Below are 19,707 nucleotides of genomic sequence, written 5' to 3' on the forward strand. Positions count from 1 at the left end.
CTTGATGAAGTATTACCTCTTGAACCGGAAAATGGTGCAACTCAAGAAAATGTTCCTGAGGTGCCTGCACCGACTAGAGAGGAAGTTAATGATGATGATCATGAAACTTCAGATCAAGTTGCTACTGAACTTCGTAGGTCCACAAGGACACGTTCCGCACCAGAGTGGTACGGCAACCCTGTCTTGGAAATCATGTTGTTAGACAACGGTGAACCTTCGAACTATGAAGAAGCGATGGCGGGCCCGGATTCCGACAAATGGCTGGAAGCCATGAAATTCGAGATAGGATCCATGTATGAAAACGAAGTATGGACTTTGACTGACTTGCCCGTGGAGCGGCGAGCCATAGAAAATAAATGGATCTTTAAGAAGAAGACAGACGCGGATGGTAATGTGACCATCTATAAAGCTCTGCTTGTCGCTAAGGGTTATCGACAAGTTCAAGGGGTTGACTACGATGAGACTTTCTCACCGGTAGCGAAGCTAAAGTCCGTCCGAATCATGTTAGCAATTGCCGCATTCTTTGATTATGAGATATGGCAAATGGACGTCAAAACGACATTCCTTAATGGTTTCCTTAAGGAAGAATTGTATATGATGCAGCCGGAAGGTTTTGTCGATCCTAAATATGCTGACAAGGTGTGCAAGCTCCAACGCTCGATTTATGGGCTGGTGCAAGCATCTCGGAGTTGGAACATTCGCTTTGATGAGATGATCAAAGCGTTTGGGTTTATGCAGACTTATGGAGAAGCATGCATTTACAAGAAAGTGAGTGGGAGCTCTATAGCATTTCTCATATTATATGTAGATGACACACTTTTGAGGGGAAATGATATAGAGCTTTTGGACAACATTAAGGCCTACTTGAATAAGAGTTTTTCAATGAAGGACCTTGGAGAAGCTGCTTATATATTAGGCATCAAAATCTACAGAGATAGATCAATACGCCTCATAGGTCTTTCACAAAGCACATACCTTGATAAGATATTGAAGAAGTTCAATATGGATCAGTCTAAGAAGGGGTTCTTGCCTGTGTTGCAAGGTGTGAAATTGAGCTCAGCTCAACGTCCGACCACGGCAGAAGATATGGAAGAGATAATAGTCACCCCCTATGCCTCAGCCATAGGTTCTATTATGTATGCCATGCTGTGTACTAGACCTGATGTAAACCTTGTCGTGAGTTTGGTAGGAAGGTACCAAAGTAATCCCGGCAAGGAACACTGGACAGCGGTCAAGAATATCCTAAAGTACCTGAAAAGGACTAAGGAAATGTTTCTCGTTTATGGAGGTGACGAAGAGCTCGTCGTAAAAGGTTACGTCGATGCTAGCTTCGACACAGATCTGGATGACTCTAAGTCACAAACCGGATACATGTATATTTTGAATGGTGGGGCAGTAAGCTGGTGCAGTTGCAAGCAGAGCATTGTGGCGGGATCTACATGTGAAGCGGAGTACATGGCAGCCTCGGAGGCAGCGCATGAAGCAATTTGGATGAAGGAGTTCATCACCGACCTAGGAGTCATACCCAATGCATCGGGGCCGATCAAGCTCTTCTGTGACAACACTGGAGCTATTGCTCTTGCCAAGGAGCCCAGGTTTCACAAGAAGACAAGGCACATCAAGCGTCTCTTCAACTCCATTCGTGAAAATGTTCAAGATGGAGACATAGATATTTGTAAAGTACATACGGACCTGAATGTAGCAGATCCGTTGACTAAACCTCTCCCTAAAGCAAAACATGATCAGCACCAGAATTCCATGGGTGTTCGATTCATCACAATGTAACTAGATTGTTGACTCTAGTGCAAGTGGGAGACTGTTGGAAATATGCCCTAGAGGCAATAATAAAAGGATTATTATTATATTATTTCCTTGTTCATGATAATTGTCTATTGTTCATGCTTTAATTGTATTATCCGGAAATCGTAATACATGTGTGAATACATAGACCACAATGTGTCCCTAGTGAGCCTCTAGTTGACTAGCTCGTTGATCAACAGATAGTCATGGTTTCCTGGCTATGGACATGGGGATGTCATTGATAACGGGATCACATCATTAGGAGAATGATGTGATGGACAAGACCCAATCCTAAACATAGCACAAGATCGTATAGTTCATTTGCTAAAGTTTTCCAATGTCAAGTATCTTTTCCCTAGACCATGAGATCGTGTAACTCCCGGATACTGTAGGAGTGCTTTGGGTGTACCAAACTATTGGAAATATGCCCTAGAGGCAATAATAAAAGCATTATTATTATATTTCCTTGTTCATGATAATTGTCTTTATTCATGCTATAATTGTGTTATCCGGAAATCGTAATACATGTGTGAATAACAGACACCGTCATGTCCCTAGTGAGCCTCTAGTTGACTAGCTCGTTGATCAACAGATAGTCATGGTTTCCTGACTATGGACACTGGATGTCATTGATAACGAGATCACATCATTGGGAGAATGATGTGATGGACAAGACCCAATCCTAAACATAGCACAAGATCGTATAGTTCGTTTGCTAGAGTTTTCCAATGTCAAGTATCTTTTCCTTAGACCATGAGATCGTGTAACTCCCGGATACCGTAGGAGTGCTTTGGGTATGCCAAACGTCACAACGTAACTGGGTGACTATAAAGGTAGACTACGGGTATCTCCGAAAGTGTCTGTTGGGTGACATGGATCAAGACTGGGATTTGTCACTCCGTATGACGGAGAGGTATCACTGGGCCCACTCGGTAATGCATCATCATAATGAGCTCAGAGTGACCAAGTGTCTGGTCACGGGATCATGCATTACGGTACGAGTAAAGTGACTTGCCGGTAACGAGATTGAACGAGGTATTGGGATACCGACGATCGAATCTCGGGCAAGTAACATATCGATAGACAAAGGGAATAGCGTACGGGATTGATTAAATCCTCGACATCGTGGTTCATCCGATGAGATCATCGTGGAGCATGTGGGAGCCAACATGGGTATCCAGATCCCGCTGTTGGTTATTGACCGGAGAGTCGTCTCGGTCATGTCTGCTTGTCTCCCGAACCCGTAGGGTCTACACACTTAAGGTTCGGTGACGCTAGGGTTATGAAGATATGTATATGCAGAAACCCGAATGTTGTTCGGAGTCCCGGATGAGATCCCGGACGTCACGAGGAGTTCCGGAATGGTCCGGAGGTAAAGAATTATATATAGGAAGTGCTATTTCGGGCATCGGGACAAGTTTCGGGGTTATCGGTATTGTACCGGGACCACCGGAAGGGTCCCGGGGGTCCACCGGGTGGGGCCACCTGTCCCGGGGGGCCACATGGGCTGTAGGGGGTGCGCCTTGGCCTAGATGGGCCAAGGGCACCAGCCCCTATAGGCCCATGCGCCTAGGGTTTCCACCATGGAAGAGTCCATGTGGTGGAAGGCACCCCTAGGTGCCTTGGGGGGGAGGGAAACCTCCCCTTGGCCGCCGCCCCCCCTAGTAGATGCCATCTACTAGGGCCGGCGCCCCCCCCTTGGCACCCCTATATATAGTGGGGGGGAGAGGAGGGATTTTACACCAGCCCCTGGCGCCTCCACCTCCCCCCGTTACGTCTCTCCCTCGTAGTCTCGGCGAAGCCCTGCTGCTGTGACGCCCTGCATCCACCACCACGCCGTCGTGCTGCTGGATCTTCATCAACCTCTCCTTCCCCTTGCTGGATCAAGAAGGAGGAGACGTCTCCCGTCCCGTACGTGTGTTGAACGCGGAGGTGCCGTCCGTTCGGCGCTGGTCATCGGTGATTTGGATCACGTCGAGTACGACTACATCATCACCGTTCTTTTGAACGCTTCCGCTCGCGATCTACAAAGGTATGTAGATGCATCCAATGACTCGTTGCTAGATGAACTCCTAGATGATCTTGGTGAAACGAGTAGGAAAATTTTTGTTTTCTGCAACGTTCCCCAACAGTGGCATCATGAGCTAGGTCTATGCGTAGTTCTTCTTGCGCGAGTAGAACACAATTTGTTGTGGGCGTAGATTTGTCAACTTTCTTGCCGTTACTAGTCCTTTCTTGCTTCAGCGGTATTGTGGGATGAAGCGGCCCGGACCAACCTTACACGTACGCTTACGTGAGACCGGTTCCACCGACTAACATGCACTAGTTGCATAAGGTGGCTGGCGGGTGTCTGTCTCTCCTACTTTAGTTGGAGCGGAATCGATGAACAGGGTCCTTATGAAGGGTAAATAGAAGTTGACAAATCACGTTGTGGCTTTAACGTAGGTAAGAAAACGTTCTTGCTAGAACCCTAATTCAGCCACGTAAAACTTGCAACAACAATTAGAGGACGTCTAACTTGTTTTTGCAGCAAGTGGTTTGTGATATGATATGGCCAAAGTTGTGATGAATGATGAATGATCTATATGTGATGTATGAGATGTTCATGCTATTGTAATAGGAATCACGACTTGCATGTCGATGAGTATGACAACCGGCAGGAGCCATAGGAGTTGTCTTTATTCTTTTATATGACCTGCGTGTCATCAAGAAACGCCATGTAAATTACTTTACTTTATTGCTAAACGCGTTAGCCATAGTAGTAGAAGTAATAGTTGGCGAGCAACTTCATGGAGACACGATGATGGAGATCATGATGATGGAGATCATGGTGTCAAGCCGGTGACAAGATGATCATGGAGCCCCAAGATGGAGATCAAAGGAGCTATGTGATATTGGCCATATCATGTCACGTTTATTATTTGATTGCATGTGATGTTTATCATGTTTTGCATCTTGTTTACTTAGAACGACGGTAGTAAATAAGGTGATCCCTCATACTAATTTCAAGAAGTGTTCCCCCTAACTGTGCACCGTTGCGACAGTTCGCTGTTTCAAAACACCACGTGATGATCGGGTGTTTTATTCAGACGTTCACATACAACGGGTGTAAGACAGATTTACACATGCAAACACTTAGGTTGACTTGACGAGCCTAGCATGTACAGACATGGCCTCGGAACACGGAAGACCGAAAGGTCGAGCATGAGTCGTATAGAAGATACGATCAACATGAAGATGTTCACCGATGTTGACTAGTCCGTCTCACGTGATGATCGGACACGGTCTAGTTTAACTCGGATCATGTAATACTTAGATGACTAGAGGGATGTCTAATCTAAGTGGGAGTTCATTAATAATTTGATTAGTTGAACTTAATTATCATGAACTTAGTCTAAATATTTTACAATATGTCTTGTAGATTAAATGGCCAACGTAGTCCTCAACTTCAACGCGTTCCTAGAGAAAACCAAGCTGAAAGACGATGGCAGCAACTATACGGACTGGGTCCGGAACCTGAGGATCATCCTCATAGCTGCCAAGAAAGATTATGTCCTACAAGCACCGCTTGGTGACGCACCCGTTCTCCCTGCAGAACAAGATGTTATGAACGCTTGGCAGGCACGTTTCGATGACTACTCCCTCGTTCAGTGCGGCATGCTTTACAGCCTAGAGCCGGGGCTCCAAAAGCGTTTTGAGAGACATGGAGCATATGAGATGTTCGAAGAGCTGAAAATGGTTTTCCAAGCTCATGCCCGGGTCGAGAGATATGAAGTCTCCGACAAATTCTTCAGCTGTAAGATGGAGGAAAACAGTTCTGTCAGTGAGCACATACTCACTATGTCTGGGTTGCATAACCGCTTGACTCAGCTGGGAGTTAATCTCCCGGATGATGCGGTCATTGACAGAATCCTCCAGTCGCTTCCACCAAGCTACAAGAGCTTTGTGATGAACTTCAATATGCAGGGGATGGAAAAGACCATTCCTGAAGTATTTGCTATGCTGAAATCAGCAGAGGTAGAAGTCAGGAAGGAACATCAAGTGTTGATGGTCAATAAAACCACTAAGTTCAAGAAAGGCAAGGGTAAAAAGAACTTCAAGAAGGACGGCAAGGAGGTTGCCGCGCCCGGCAAGCAAGCTGCCGGGAAGAAGCCAAAGAATGGACCCAAGCCCGAGACTGAGTGCTTTTATTGCAAGGGAAGCGGTCACTGGAAGCGGAACTGCCCTAAGTACTTAGCGGATAAGAAGGCCGGCAAAACAAAAGGTATATGTGATATACATGTAATTGATGTGTACCTTACTAGTGCCCGTAGTAGCTCCTGGGTATTTGATACCGGTGCAGTTGCTCACATTTGTAACTCAAAGCAGGGGCTGCGGAATAAGCGGAAACTGGCAAAGGACGAGGTGACGATGCGCGTCGGGAATGGTTCCAAGGTCAATGTGATCGCCGTCGGCACGCTACCTCTGCATCTCCCTTCGGGATTAGTTTTAAACCTTAATAATTGTTATTTAGTGCCAGCTTTGAGCATGAACATTGTATCAGGATCTCGTTTAATTCGAGATGGCTACTCTTTTAAATCTGAGAATAATGGTTGTTCCATTTTTATGAGAGATATGTTTTATGGTCATGCTCCTATGGTGAATGGTTTATTCTTTATGAATCTCGAACGTGATGCTACACATGTTCATAATGTGAGTGCCAAAAGAAGTAAGGTTGATAATGATAGTCCCACATACCTGTGGCACTGCCGCCTTGGTCACATAGGTGTCAAACGCATGAAGAAGCTCCATGCTGATGGACTTTTAGAGTCTCTTGATTATGAATCATTTGACACATGCGAACCATGCCTTATGGGTAAAATGACCAAGACTCCGTTCTCAGGAACAATGGAGCGAGCAACCGACTTATTGGAAATCATACATACTGATGTGTGCGGTCCAATGAGTGTTGAGGCTCGCGGTGGCTATCGTTATGTTCTCACCCTCACTGATGATTTAAGTAGGTATGGGTATATCTACTTAATGAAACACAAGTCTGAAACCTTTGAAAAGTTCAAGGAATTTCAGAGTGAGGTTGAAAATCAACGTGACAGGAAAATCAAGTTTCTACGATCAGATCGTGGAGGAGAATACTTGAGTCACGAGTTTGGGGCACACTTAAGAAAATGTGGAATAGTTTCACAACTCACGCCGCCTGGAACACCTCAGCGTAATGGTGTGTCCGAACGTCGTAATCGCACTCTGTTAGATATGGTGCGATCTATGATGTCTCTTACCGATTTACCGCTTTCTTTTTGGGGCTATGCTTTAGAGACTGCCGCATTCACTTTAAATAGGGCTCCGTCGAAATCCGTTGAGACGACACCGTATGAATTGTGGTTTGGGAAGAAACCTAAGCTGTCGTTTCTAAAAGTTTGGGGATGCGATGCTTATGTCAAGAAACTTCAACCTGAAAAGCTCGAACCCAAGTCGGAAAAATGCGTCTTCATAGGATACCCAAAAGAAACTATTGGGTACACCTTCTACCTCAGATCCGAAGGCAAGATCTTTGTTGCCAAGAATGGGTCCTTTCTGGAGAAAGAGTTTCTCTCGAAAGAAGTAAGTGGGAGGAAAGTAGAGCTTGATGAAGTATTACCTCTTGAACCGGAAAATGGCGCAACTCAAGAAAATGTTCCTGAGGTGCCTGCACCGACTAGAGAGGAAGTTAATGACAATGATCAAGATACTTCTGATCAAGCCCCTACTGAAATTCGAAGGTCCACAAGGACACGTTCCGCACCAGAGTGGTACGGCAACCCTGTCTTGGAAATCATGCTGTTAGACAACGGTGAACCTTCGAACTATGAAGAAGCGATGGCGGGCCCGGATTCCGACAAATGGCTGGAAGCCATGAAATCCGAGATAGGATCCATGTATGAAAACAAAGTATGGACTTTGACTGACTTGCCCGTTGAGCGGCGAGCCATAGAAAATAAATGGATCTTTAAGAGGAAGACAGACGCGGATGGTAATGTGACCATCTATAAAGCTCGGCTTGTCGCTAAGGGTTATCGACAAGTTCAAGGGGTTGACTACGATGAGACTTTCTCACCGGTAGCGAAGCTGAAGTCCGTCCGAATCATGTTAGCAATTGCCGCATTCTATGATTACGAAATATGGCAAATGGACGTCAAAACGGCATTCCTTAATGGTTTCCTTAAGGAAGAATTGTATATGATACAGCCGGAAGGTTTTGTCGATCCTAAGAATGCTGACAAAGTGTGCAAGCTCCAACGCTCGATTTATGGGCTGGTGCAAGCATCTCGGAGTTGGAACATTCGCTTTGATGAGATGATCAAAGCGTTTGGGTTTACACAGACTTATGGAGAAGCCTGCGTTTACAAGAAAGTGAGTGGGAGCTCTGTAGCATTTCTCATATTATATGTAGATGACATACTTTTGATGGGAAATGATATAGAACTCTTGGACAGCATCAAGGCCTACTTGAATAAAAGTTTTTCAATGAAGGACCTTGGAGAAGCTGCTTATATATTAGGCATCAAAATCTATAGAGATAGATCAAGACGCCTCATAGGTCTTTCACAAAGCACATACCTTGATAAGATATTGAAGAAGTTCAATATGGATCAATCCAAGAAGGGGTTCTTGCCTGTGTTACAAGGTGTGAAATTGAGCTCAGCTCAATGTCCGACCACGGCAGAAGATATAGAAGAGATGAGCGTCATCCCCTATGCCTCAGCCATAGGTTCTATTATGTATGCCATGCTGTGTACCAGACCTGATGTTAACCTTGCCGTCAGTTTGGTAGGAAGGTACCAAAGTAATCCCGGCAAGGAACACTGGACAGCGGTCAAGAATATCCTGAAGTACCTGAAAAGGACTAAGGAAATGTTTCTCGTTTATGGAGGTGACGAAGAGCTCGTCGTAAAGGGTTACGTCGACGCTAGCTTCGACACAGATCTGGATGACTCTAAGTCACAAACCGGATACGTGTATATTTTGAATGGTGGGGCAGTAAGCTGGTGCAGTTGCAAGCAAAGCGTCGTGGCGGGATCTACATGTGAAGCGGAGTACATGGCAGCCTCGGAGGCAGCACATGAAGCAATATGGGTGAAGGAGTTCATCACCGACCTAGGAGTCATACCCAATGCGTCGGGGCCGATCAAGCTCTTCTGTGACAACACTGGAGCTATTGCACTTGCCAAGGAGCCCAGGTTTCACAAGAAGACAAGGCACATCAAGCGTCGCTTCAACTCCATTCGTGAAAATGTTCAAGATGGAGACATAGAGATTTGTAAAGTACATACGGACCTGAATATAGCAGATCCGTTGACTAAACCTCTCCCTAGAGCAAAACATGATCAACACCAGAATTCTATGGGTGTTCGATTCATCACAATGTAACTAGATTATTGACTCTAGTGCAAGTGGGAGACTGTTGGAAATATGCCCTAGAGGCAATAATAAAAGCATTATTATTATATTTCCTTGTTCATGATAATTGTCTTTATTCATGCTATAATTGTGTTATCCGGAAATCGTAATACATGTGTGAATAACAGACACCGACATGTCCCTAGTGAGCCTCTAGTTGACTAGCTCGTTGATCAACAGATAGTCATGGTTTCCTGACTATGGACACTGGATGTCATTGATAACGAGATCACATCATTGGGAGAATGATGTGATGGACAAGACCCAATCCTAAACATAGCACAAGATCGTATAGTTCGTTTGCTAGAGTTTTCCAATGTCAAGTATCTTTTCCTTAGACCATGAGATCGTGTAACTCCCGGATACCGTAGGAGTGCTTTGGGTATGCCAAACGTCACAACGTAACTGGGTGACTATAAAGGTAGACTACGGGTATCTCCGAAAGTGTCTGTTGGGTGACATGGATCAAGACTGGGATTTGTCACTCCGTATGACGGAGAGGTATCACTGGGCCCACTCGGTAATGCATCATCATAATGAGCTCAGAGTGACCAAGTGTCTGGTCACGGGATCATGCATTACGGTACGAGTAAAGTGACTTGCCGGTAACGAGATTGAACGAGGTATTGGGATACCGACGATCGAATCTCGGGCAAGTAACATATCGATAGACAAAGGGAATAGCGTACGGGATTGATTAAATCCTCGACATCGTGGTTCATCCGATGAGATCATCGTGGAGCATGTGGGAGCCAACATGGGTATCCAGATCCCGCTGTTGGTTATTGACCGGAGAGTCGTCTCGGTCATGTCTGCTTGTCTCCCGAACCCGTAGGGTCTACACACTTAAGGTTCGGTGACGCTAGGGTTATGAAGATATGTATATGCAGAAACCCGAATGTTGTTCGGAGTCCCGGATGAGATCCCGGACGTCACGAGGAGTTCCGGAATGGTCCGGAGGTAAAGAATTATATATAGGAAGTGCTATTTCGGGCATCGGGACAAGTTTCGGGGTTATCGGTATTGTACCGGGACCACCGGAAGGGTCCCGGGGGTCCACCGGGTGGGGCCACCTGTCCCGGGGGGCCACATGGGCTGTAGGGGGTGCGCCTTGGCCTAGATGGGCCAAGGGCACCAGCCCCTATAGGCCCATGCGCCTAGGGTTTCCACCATGGAAGAGTCCATGTGGTGGAAGGCACCCCTAGGTGCCTTGGGGGGGAGGGAAACCTCCCCTTGGCCGCCGCCCCCCCTAGTAGATCTCATCTACTAGGCCCCCCCATGGCACCCCTATATATAGTGGGGGGGAGAGGAGGGATTTCACACCAGCCCCTGGCGCCTCCACCTCCCCCCGTTACGTCTCTCCCTCGTAGTCTCGGCGAAGCCCTGCTGCTGTGACGCCCTGCATCCACCACCACGCCGTCGTGCTGCTGGATCTTCATCAACCTCTCCTTTCCCCTTGCTGGATCAAGAAGGAGGAGACGTCTCCCGTCCCGTACATGTGTTGAACGCGGAGGTGCCGTCCGTTCGGCGCTGGTCATCGGTGATTTGGATCACGTCGAGTACGACTACATCATCACCGTTCTTTTGAACGCTTCCGCTCGCGATCTACAAAGGTATGTAGATGCATCCAATGACTCGTTGCTAGATGAACTCCTAGATGATCTTGGTGAAACGAGTAGGAAAATTTTTGTTTTCTGCAACGTTCCCCAACACAAACGTCACAACGTAACTGGGTGACTATAAAGGTATACTGCGGGTATCTCCGAAAGTGTCTGTTGGGTTGACACGGATCAAGACTGGGATTTGTCACTCTGTATGACGGAGAGGTATCACTGGGCCCACTCGATAATGCATCATCATAATGAGCTCAAAGTGACCAAGTGTCTGGTCACGGGATCATGCATTACGGTACGAGTAAAGTGACTTGCCGGTAACAAGATTGAACGAGGTATTGGGATACCGACGATCGAATCTCGGGCAAGTAACATACCGATTGACGAAGAGAATTGTATACGGGGTTGCTTGAATCCTCGACATCGTGGTTCATCCGATGAGATCATCGAGGAGCATGTGGGAGCCAACATGGGTATCCAGATCCCGCTGTTGGTTATTGACCGGAGAGCGATCTCGGTCATGTCTACATGTCTCCCGAACCCGTAGGGTCTACACACTTAAGGTTCGGTGATGCTAGGGTTGTAGGGATATGTATATGCAGTAATCCGAATGTTGCTCGGAGTCCCGGATGAGATCCAGGACGTCACGAGGAGTTCCGGAATGGTCCGGAGGTAAAGAATTATATATAGGAAGTGCTATTTCGGCCGTCGGGACAAGTTTCGGGGTCAGCGGTATTGTACCGGGACCACCGGAAGGGTCCCGGGGGTCCACCGGGTGGGGCCACCTATCCCGGAGGGCCCCATGGGCTGAAGTGGGAAGGGATCCAGCCCAAAGTGGGCTGGGGCGCCACTTCCCCTAGGGCCCATGCGCCTAGGGTGGGGGAAACCCTAAAGGGGGGGCGCCCCCTTGCTTGGGGGGCAAGCCCCCCACCCCTTGGCCGCCGCCCCCCTAGGAGATTGCATCTCCTAGGGCCGGCGCCCCCCTAGGCCCCCTATGTATAGTGGGGGGGGATGGAGGACTTCTTACCTTTGCCTTTGGTGCCTCCCTCTCCCTCTCCAACACATCCTCCTCCTCCATAGAGCTTGGCGAAGCCCTGCCGGAGTACTGCAGCTCCATCACCACCACGCCGTCGTGCTGCTGCTGGAGCCATCTTCCTTAACCTCTCCTTGCCCCTTGCTGGATCAAGAAGAAGGAGACGTCACGCTGACCGTACGTGTGTTGAACGCGGAGGTGCCGTCCGTTCGGCGCTAGGATCTCCGGTGATTTGGATCACGTCGAGTACGACTCCCTCATCCCCGTTCTTTGAACGCTTCCGCTCGCGATCTACAAAGGTATGTAGATGCATCCGATCACTCGTTGTTAGATGAACTCATAGATGGATCTTGGTGAAACCGTAGGAAAATTTTTGTTTTCTGCAACGTGCACCAACTGTAAAATAGCAACGCAGCCATGTTGGGTGTGGCCCACCCGCCAGCATCTACGGCACCTCACGGGGTCTCTACATACACGCACTTGTTGGTCAAGCGCCAAGCATCGGTAGTAGCGAGTCATGGCGTTGAACCGCTTGGGAGGGTTGGAAAGGCAGTGACGAGGAGCGAGGGGGGCTGTATGCTATAAGAAGGGGAGAGGGGGGCATGTGCATAAGAAACCAAAGGCCTGGTGAGCGTGCTCTGGGGATGCGGCAGCCGAGGCGGCGAGGGGCAGGCTGTCTCGGGCTCCCCGTTGTCGCATCTCGTGAGGCCCTGCATAGTAGAGGAGGGGGAGTCCTGATTCGGGAGTGGGCGGGAGGGCGAAGTTGACCACGGAAGCGGGCCCGCGGGGCGTGGCAGGATGCCAGGCGCAGACAAGTCCAACATGGGACGACGCGAGCGAGGAGGCACGCGAGGCCATGCATGGCAGAGAGGCAAGATGGGACGAAGCGGATCAGGGCGATTCAGAGGGGCATGCATGCACCTAGCATGCAGCGCAGGCGCTGGGTCGCTGGCCAACTGGAACCACTGTAGTGGGCCAATGGGGAGAGGAAGGATGCCCACTGCAGATAAGTCCAGAACGGGTGGCCCCCAAGCAGCCGCAGCAGACGGCGTAGGCGAGCGACGTGGCGCCCCAGGAAGTAAGGGAGGCGCCTCCAAAACTGGATCATGGGGGGTGCTACAGGAGATGCCTAGGATAGGCTGGGCTACTGGCTGGGCTACAGATGGTGACGAGGAGAAACTGGCCGTATTATACGCGCCCCGGGCAGCAGGGAGCAGGTACGGAGAAGCACGCGAGCCAGACCAAGAGCGGGCGGTCCGGGCCATGGCAGCAACGGCAGTCAAGGACGCTGGGTCCCTGTTGACGTAGCATGCGACAGAAGGGATTGCATGGGCTGCGAAGAGACGGGGTAAGGGATGTCCAACAGGGGTGGGATTAGCGATGAAACGGACAACCAACCCCTTGAAATTAACCCCTTCTAGCGACAGGATGAAGTTAGCAATACTACGATTGGCCACAGTAAACGAAAACAAGCAAGCGCTAACCTGATGAATTAGCGGGTAAGCATAAGGCGAACCAATCCGACCGTTGAGCAAGGCTACCACAGCGGCCGGCGGCGGCGGCGGCACAGGTAGCAGCACCTCGAGCCAGACCAGCGTGGGCGAGGAGAGGGCGGAGGCGGCGGACAGAGGTGAGCATACCGGGGAGGAGAAGTAGGTGAGCGAGAACTCCAGAAGGGCATCGCCCGGCGAGCGATGGAGAGGCTCGTCACTGATGGTGACTACCCTCCGCAGGACTTCTGGGGTTGAGGAAGCCAAGAACCCGCCGCGGAGCGAGCGGCCACGAAGGACGTCTTCATCGCTGGCGGCGGAGATGTCCCTTTCCGTCGCGATCCCAAGATACAGGGCAGTGGCACCCGCCCCGGCGACGGCCGCGTCTAGAGCCATGGAGAGTTCCCGAGGCGGGGGAGACGATGGGAGCTCGTGCGGCTGGCGCCAGGCCAGGCCCATGGTGGCGGCCTGGCCGGCCGGCATGGTGGGCGCCGTCGCCGGAGTGGCCGACGGCGATATCGTGGAGTCGCCTCTGAGTCGCCTAAGAATCCTGCTTACGCTCGCCTCTTCCTGCCCTGCGTCTCAGGACATTCAAAAGTCATATCTAGGTCGACATTTTGTCATAATTGTAACAAAGAAGCTATAGAAGACCAAATTTGCATAACTTAGACTAACCTCAAAGTTTTCGGTAAGCCAAGTCGTTGGATGCGTTGTGGGCACCGGACATTCTCCTTGCAAGGCATGTTGTTGAATCACTGCGTGCATTGTTGTCATACCACGGGAGGAAGCTGGTTGTAAAGCACAAAGAGCAAGACTAGAGAATGGGAGCAACTAGTTAACGAGCGCTCCTTCGGGAGCCTCGCAACGATCAACGCCATTTGGCGTGCTCTCAGCCATTCGCCACGTGTCGCGTTCTGAACGCTCCCTTCAGATTTTATTTTTTTTATTTTTCCACACGCGTTTTCGGCTTTTTAGACGGTTTTTTCTGGTTTTTTCGATGTTTGATTTTCCCCCGGTCTTTCTTAGCTTTTCGATCAAAACAAATTTCAAAAAAAATTGCGCGAAAAAACGCGTTTTCTTTTTTTCCTTTCGCAAAAGTCACGGTTTTTCTCCCGTGAGAGGCACGGTTGTGCTTTATCGAGAGTCATGGCCGTGCCTTTCGGAAACGAAAAAAAAACGTGTTTTCTGTTTTTTTTTTCTTTTGCGAGAGTCACGGTTTTTTCTTCCGCGAGAGGCACGGTTGTGCTTTTGTGAGAGTCACGGTTGTGCTTTTGTGAGAGTCACGGCCGTGCCTCTCGGAAAGGGAAAAACAAAACGTGTTTTCTGTTTTTTTTCTTCTTTTGTGAGAGTCACGGTTTTGCTTCCGCGAGAGGCATGATTGTGCTTGCGCGAAAGTCACGGCCGTGCCTCTCGGAAAGGAAAAAAATACGCGTTTTCTGTTTTTTTTTTCTTTCATGAGAGTCACGGTTTTGTTTCCGCGAGAGCACGGTTGTGCTTTCGCGAGAGTCACAGTCGTGTCTCTCGAAAACGGAAAAAACGTGTTTTCTGTTTTTTTTTCCTTCCATGAGAGTCACGGTTTTGCTTCCACGAGAGGCACGGGAGTGCCTCTTTCGGAAAGAGAAAAAACCGTGCTCCCGGTTCGGATTTTTCGCCCGGTTTTTTTCGTCCCATTTTTTTCGTGAAAAAAAAGTACGTCAAAATTTATCACCATGGGATCTAGTTTTGAAGATCTCGACGCGAGGAATCCAATGGTGAAAACGGTTCGAGATTTGAACGCACGGTTTAAGAGATAAAACGTTTTGAAAAATCGGATCTACGGAAAAGGAGAAAACTCCAAGGTTACGATAAGTGGCGTGCTGCATGTGCGCCACTTGTTGTGACCTGGGAAAGTAAAATGTTTTTTACAGCGAGTACTCCTTCTTAATTAGTGATTTCTCTAGAGAAATCATCTACAAAACACATTTCGTGGGCCATTTCGGGCTGCTTCCATTCGTTAGCCCACGTGCCGTGTCTTGGGCCCGCTTCTTCTCTCTCTCTCTCAGTAGTCCTCGTCTCCCGCGGTTCAGGGAGCAAGAGAGAGACCCGATCGATCTCTTCCGTGGGCATCTCCGCCCTCTCCCTCCACCACCTCGCGGGGTTCTTCCTTTCCCTCGCCATGACGCACGCCGCTTCCTTCTCCCATCGCTCTCGGCAGCAGCAGCAGCATCCACGCAAGCGCGGCGTCCACGGCTCGGGAGAGAGATGCCCAGGTAAGCGCACACGCATCCATGGCCGCCGTGTGTCGTACTGTCGTTCCTTTGGTTTCTCCGTGGAGTATGCTTTGATCCGTGCGTGCCTGTGTTTAGCTCCGAGGCGGCGGCGGCGGCGGCGGCTTCAGGCGCGCCAAGTTCTTCCGCGGAGGCCCCGCGTGGGGGAGGACCGGGGCGATGCGAGGTAGGCTCGCGGCCACGCGACCCGGAAGGAGACGGGCGCGCGGCGGCGCAGGTCATGGTCACGCCGATGCCGCCGCCGCCGGAGCCTGAGGTGGTAGCGCGGAATTTGGCGGCACCGACGGCATCTGAGGTGAGAGCGGAGAGTGTGACGGCATCGGCGGAGCCTGAGGTGAGAGCGGCGAGTGCGGCGCCATCGGCCGCGCCTGAGGTGGTGAGAGTGGAGAATTTGCCTGCGCACCCGCAACCGGGACCGAGGCCGAGGCGGCGGTGGTGGTCGGGGATCCCGTGGACGAGGCTGCTGCTCGGAGGCCTGCTAGTGGTGGCGGTCGGCTATGCCTTGTACAAATGGGGGCTCCCCCTCTTATCAGACAAGGTTCTTCCACCCTCCCTTCCTCGCATTCTACTACTCTACTAGTATACGTACTACTCTACACATCTGATTTTCCCTAGTAATTTTACTCCTCTTTGACACGTGATTTGTGTCTCCTGGGGAACCCATGTTGCTAACTCAATGGATTCTCTAGTTCATCTTCATTCACCCAAACAATCCCCAGATACAGACATACAGTACACAAGCACATGCCATTTCTGTTTTCTACACTGATGATGCCATCAGGATTCTGGACTCTGCTGAACTGCTCATGCTCTACACTCCAATTTCGCTAATCTTTTTATCTGCATGTTGGAGTATTTAATCTGCCTTTACGGCATGATGTTGCACTGTAGGTGCTCTTGCCGATCATGCGATGGGAGGCGACATCTTTCGGGCGTCCTGTGCTGGCTATCGTGCTGGTCGTTTCCATGTCCGTCTTCCCTACCGTGTTCCTGCCCTCTTTCCCGTCCATGTGGCTGACAGGGATAATATTCGGCTACGGCCTGGGCCTCTTGATCATCCTGGTTGGCACCGGCATAGGCATGTCCATACCGTACTGGATCGGCTCCCTGTTCCTCCATCATATTCATGTAATGTTCATCATCTCCATTTCCTCAATCATGGGCTGCCTATATAAATAGATGATGGTGTGCCCTGAGTTCTACTCTGCATCTGAAGTCCGAACCTATTACAGGGATGGTTGGAGAAGAAATGGCCTCAGCAGATAGCCCTGATCAAACTGGCCGGCAGAGGGGGCTGGTTCCAGCAGTTCCGGGTGGTTGCGCTGTTACGGCTCTCGCCGTTCCCGTATGTGATGTTCAACTATGTCGCAACCATCACCCAGATCAACTTCACCCCTTACATTTGTGGCTCGGTTGTCGGAATGGTACCTGACGCGCTGGTCAACATCTACAGGTATGATTCAGAGTCCAGAATAACATTCAGTTGTTCAGTACTCCGTAGTACTGAGCAGATGGCCTATCAAATACCCAATCTTAACCAAGATCATCTTGCTACCTTGTCCTGTTTTTGTGCAGTGGCCGGTTGATCCTCGCACTGGCGGACCTGAAGTACGACCAGCGTCGGATGACAACGGTGGAGATAGTGTACAACGTCATCTCTGCCATCGTTGCAGTTCTTATAGGGGTCGGGTTTACGGTCTACGCGAGACGAGCCTTGGATGGCATACAAAGCGCGGAAGGCGCGCGGCAACCTGAACCCGCTGTCGTCCCTGCTGTCCCCGCACCGGAGCTCAGTGATCGCCATCGAAGTTCCAGCTCTGTGCCGGCGTCAGAACTCGGTGGTGATCGCCAAAGAAGTTCCAGCTCCGTGCCAGTTGATGTTGTGTAGTGGCATACTGGCATGCAGTGGATTCTTTTAAGAACTGCAATGCTTGAAAGATCCAGCCAGGGTTTTACAGAATGTTCTGAACCCTGCTGCAGCACTTGTGTTGGTTGGGTTGGGTGTCAAAGGTCAAGACTTCGTGGGTTCTTCTAACCTGGAACAATGTGGATTTACCTGACCGGCTTTCTTTAGTTAGAACCACACACGAATAGCAGAAAACAGGGTGACGGTTAGGCTCCGTCTGGTGTTGCATAGCTTTTCATAAGCATTTGTTTCATTTTGTGAATGTATTACAGTTAGAAAATATCTTTCTTAGAAATAACAGAGAATTCTTGCTTGGATTAGTATAGTATAGAGATTGTTTGTGGCTGTTGCTTCTCTAGTATCCATCCTCGTGCTTTGAGTTAATTGCATGTTGGTGCCACACTTGCGCGCCTACTCACGAGTCAGTACCACTATTCGTGTATGTCGCAGTTTAGTACCACTATTCGGCCTAACTGTTACAAACTGGACGGACAGCCGTATAAGTGAGTATTGACCATGTATCTGACAGACGGGGCCCATCTGTCAGGTGACACGGTGGCCAGTCGGCGCGTGCCCGGTGCGCTGACTAGGACGAGGCCGGTGCAGTCGGTCTACATGGGCTCGGTCGGCTCGGTCGTGGGTCGGCCTCACTCTCGCTCGACCTCACTCACTCTCGCTCTCCCTCCTCTCTTCGATTCGCCGTTGCCCGCCGCCCGCCGCCGTCGCCACCTGAACCGGCTCGCCGTCGCGCCATGGAGGACGAGAGCAGCCAGGACTCAAGCGTGCAATACATGAACCTCTCCGACGACGAAGCCATGCATTACCGGGTGAGTTGTAGAGCTAGGGTTAGGGTTGGGTTATCTGATTTGTGGGGATTTGATTTGATTCGGGGATTTTCTTTTCCTTTTGGTCCTGTAGATCCCTGCTAGCATTGAAGACCAAGACTACAGTGGCATTGAGACAGCACCCAGAGTTCTTTGCCATCAGCATGGTGTGGCGGCTGAGAGGCGTGTAGCATTTGAAGCATTTAACATGGACAAGAGGTTCTTAGTCTGTCCTAAGAGTGTAAGATTCTGTCGAAACTCTGTGTTAATTGTATTGCTTAATCTAGCCATGTGCATAGAATTGTTCAGTCGAGTGCATAGAATTCATGTTTTTTAATCTACCCATGTGCTGATGCACATTGTTTAATGAGTACTCTTATTTAATTGGGTAGCTGTGATGATCATTTTGTAGCCATTTAGTACAACTGATGCTAATCAGTGAATTAGAAAATGTGTTGATGCTTTCCATGTATATTTAATTTGGCCTATAATTTTATAATTGGTCAACAACTTAGTTTGCAGTGCAGTGCAGATAATCATTGTTTAGCTCACAAGAGTACTCACTTTGCAAATTATTTGATTGTTTAAGGTCAGAGAGATTCAATGTCAGAAGCTTAAAATTTTAGTGTCAGAGGTTCATTCTTTAGTTGGCTATATTATTAAAGTTGTTTCTCAAAGATGCTTAAAGTTCATTTTTTAATTCAGTGGCAGATGCTTAAAGTTGATTTGATTTGTATTTCATTGTTTAAAGTTAGATGCTCAAAGTTCAGTTACAATTTAAAGTTAGATGCTCAAAGTTCAGTTATAATGTAAAGTTAGATGCTCAAAGTTCAGTTATAATTTAAAGTTAGATGCTCAAAGTTCAGTTATAATTTGAAGTTAGGTGCTCAAAGTTCAGTTATTATTTAAAGTTAGATGCTCAAAGTTCATTGTTTAAAGCCAGTTTATTGCTTAAATAATTTGCCTAGGAGATTGATTTTGCACATGCTATGGTTGTTTATATTGCAGGAAGATGACAACTGTGGTATTGTTCTTTGGGTTGATCCAGAGTGGCCTCCTACATTGTAGAATGCCTTGTTGAAGCTATGGGAAATGTATCATGACAGCAAGAGTGATAGGAGGAAGGATAACCTGGAGAGTTCACTCACTATTCACCATTTGACTGAAGAAAAAAATAATCTAGAGGCCAACTATGACAAATTGGTTGAAGATGTGCACCAACTGTTCAATGCTCAAGAGGATAGGATGGTAGATTTCAGCTATTTGCAGGCTAAGATGTAGAATGTGCATGTTTCTGATTCAGTTGTATCTGACATGAAGACAGAGATGGGGAAGAAAGA

The 19,707-nt window shown here is 48.8% G+C and overlaps 1 protein-coding gene across 1 annotated transcript; it reads left to right on the forward strand.

Annotated features, from left to right (window-relative positions):
- The first annotated feature begins 15,445 nt into the window (after positions 1–15,445).
- Positions 15,446–17,841, forward strand: LOC123184939 (uncharacterized). Its single transcript, XM_044596968.1, has 5 exons — positions 15,446–15,619; positions 15,716–16,175; positions 16,529–16,765; positions 16,870–17,090; positions 17,213–17,841. Exons 1-5 carry the CDS (start codon positions 15,612–15,614, stop codon positions 17,523–17,525), a joined length of 1,239 nt encoding a protein of 412 aa, XP_044452903.1. The 5' UTR covers positions 15,446–15,611; the 3' UTR covers positions 17,526–17,841.
- Positions 17,842–19,707: the final 1,866 nt, after the last annotated feature.

The sequence above is a fragment of the Triticum aestivum genome, chromosome 2A (genome assembly GCF_018294505.1).
Source record: "Triticum aestivum cultivar Chinese Spring chromosome 2A, IWGSC CS RefSeq v2.1, whole genome shotgun sequence".
NCBI lineage: Eukaryota > Viridiplantae > Streptophyta > Magnoliopsida > Poales > Poaceae > Triticum > Triticum aestivum.

Excerpts from the sequence above, each read along its gene's own strand:
- LOC123184939 (XM_044596968.1), top strand. Across the intron at positions 16,766-16,869 it reads TGTTCCTCCATCATATTCAT|GGATGGTTGGAGAAGAAATG; the intron begins GTAATGTTCATC and ends AACCTATTACAG. Across the intron at positions 17,091-17,212 it reads GCGCTGGTCAACATCTACAG|TGGCCGGTTGATCCTCGCAC; the intron begins GTATGATTCAGA and ends GTTTTTGTGCAG.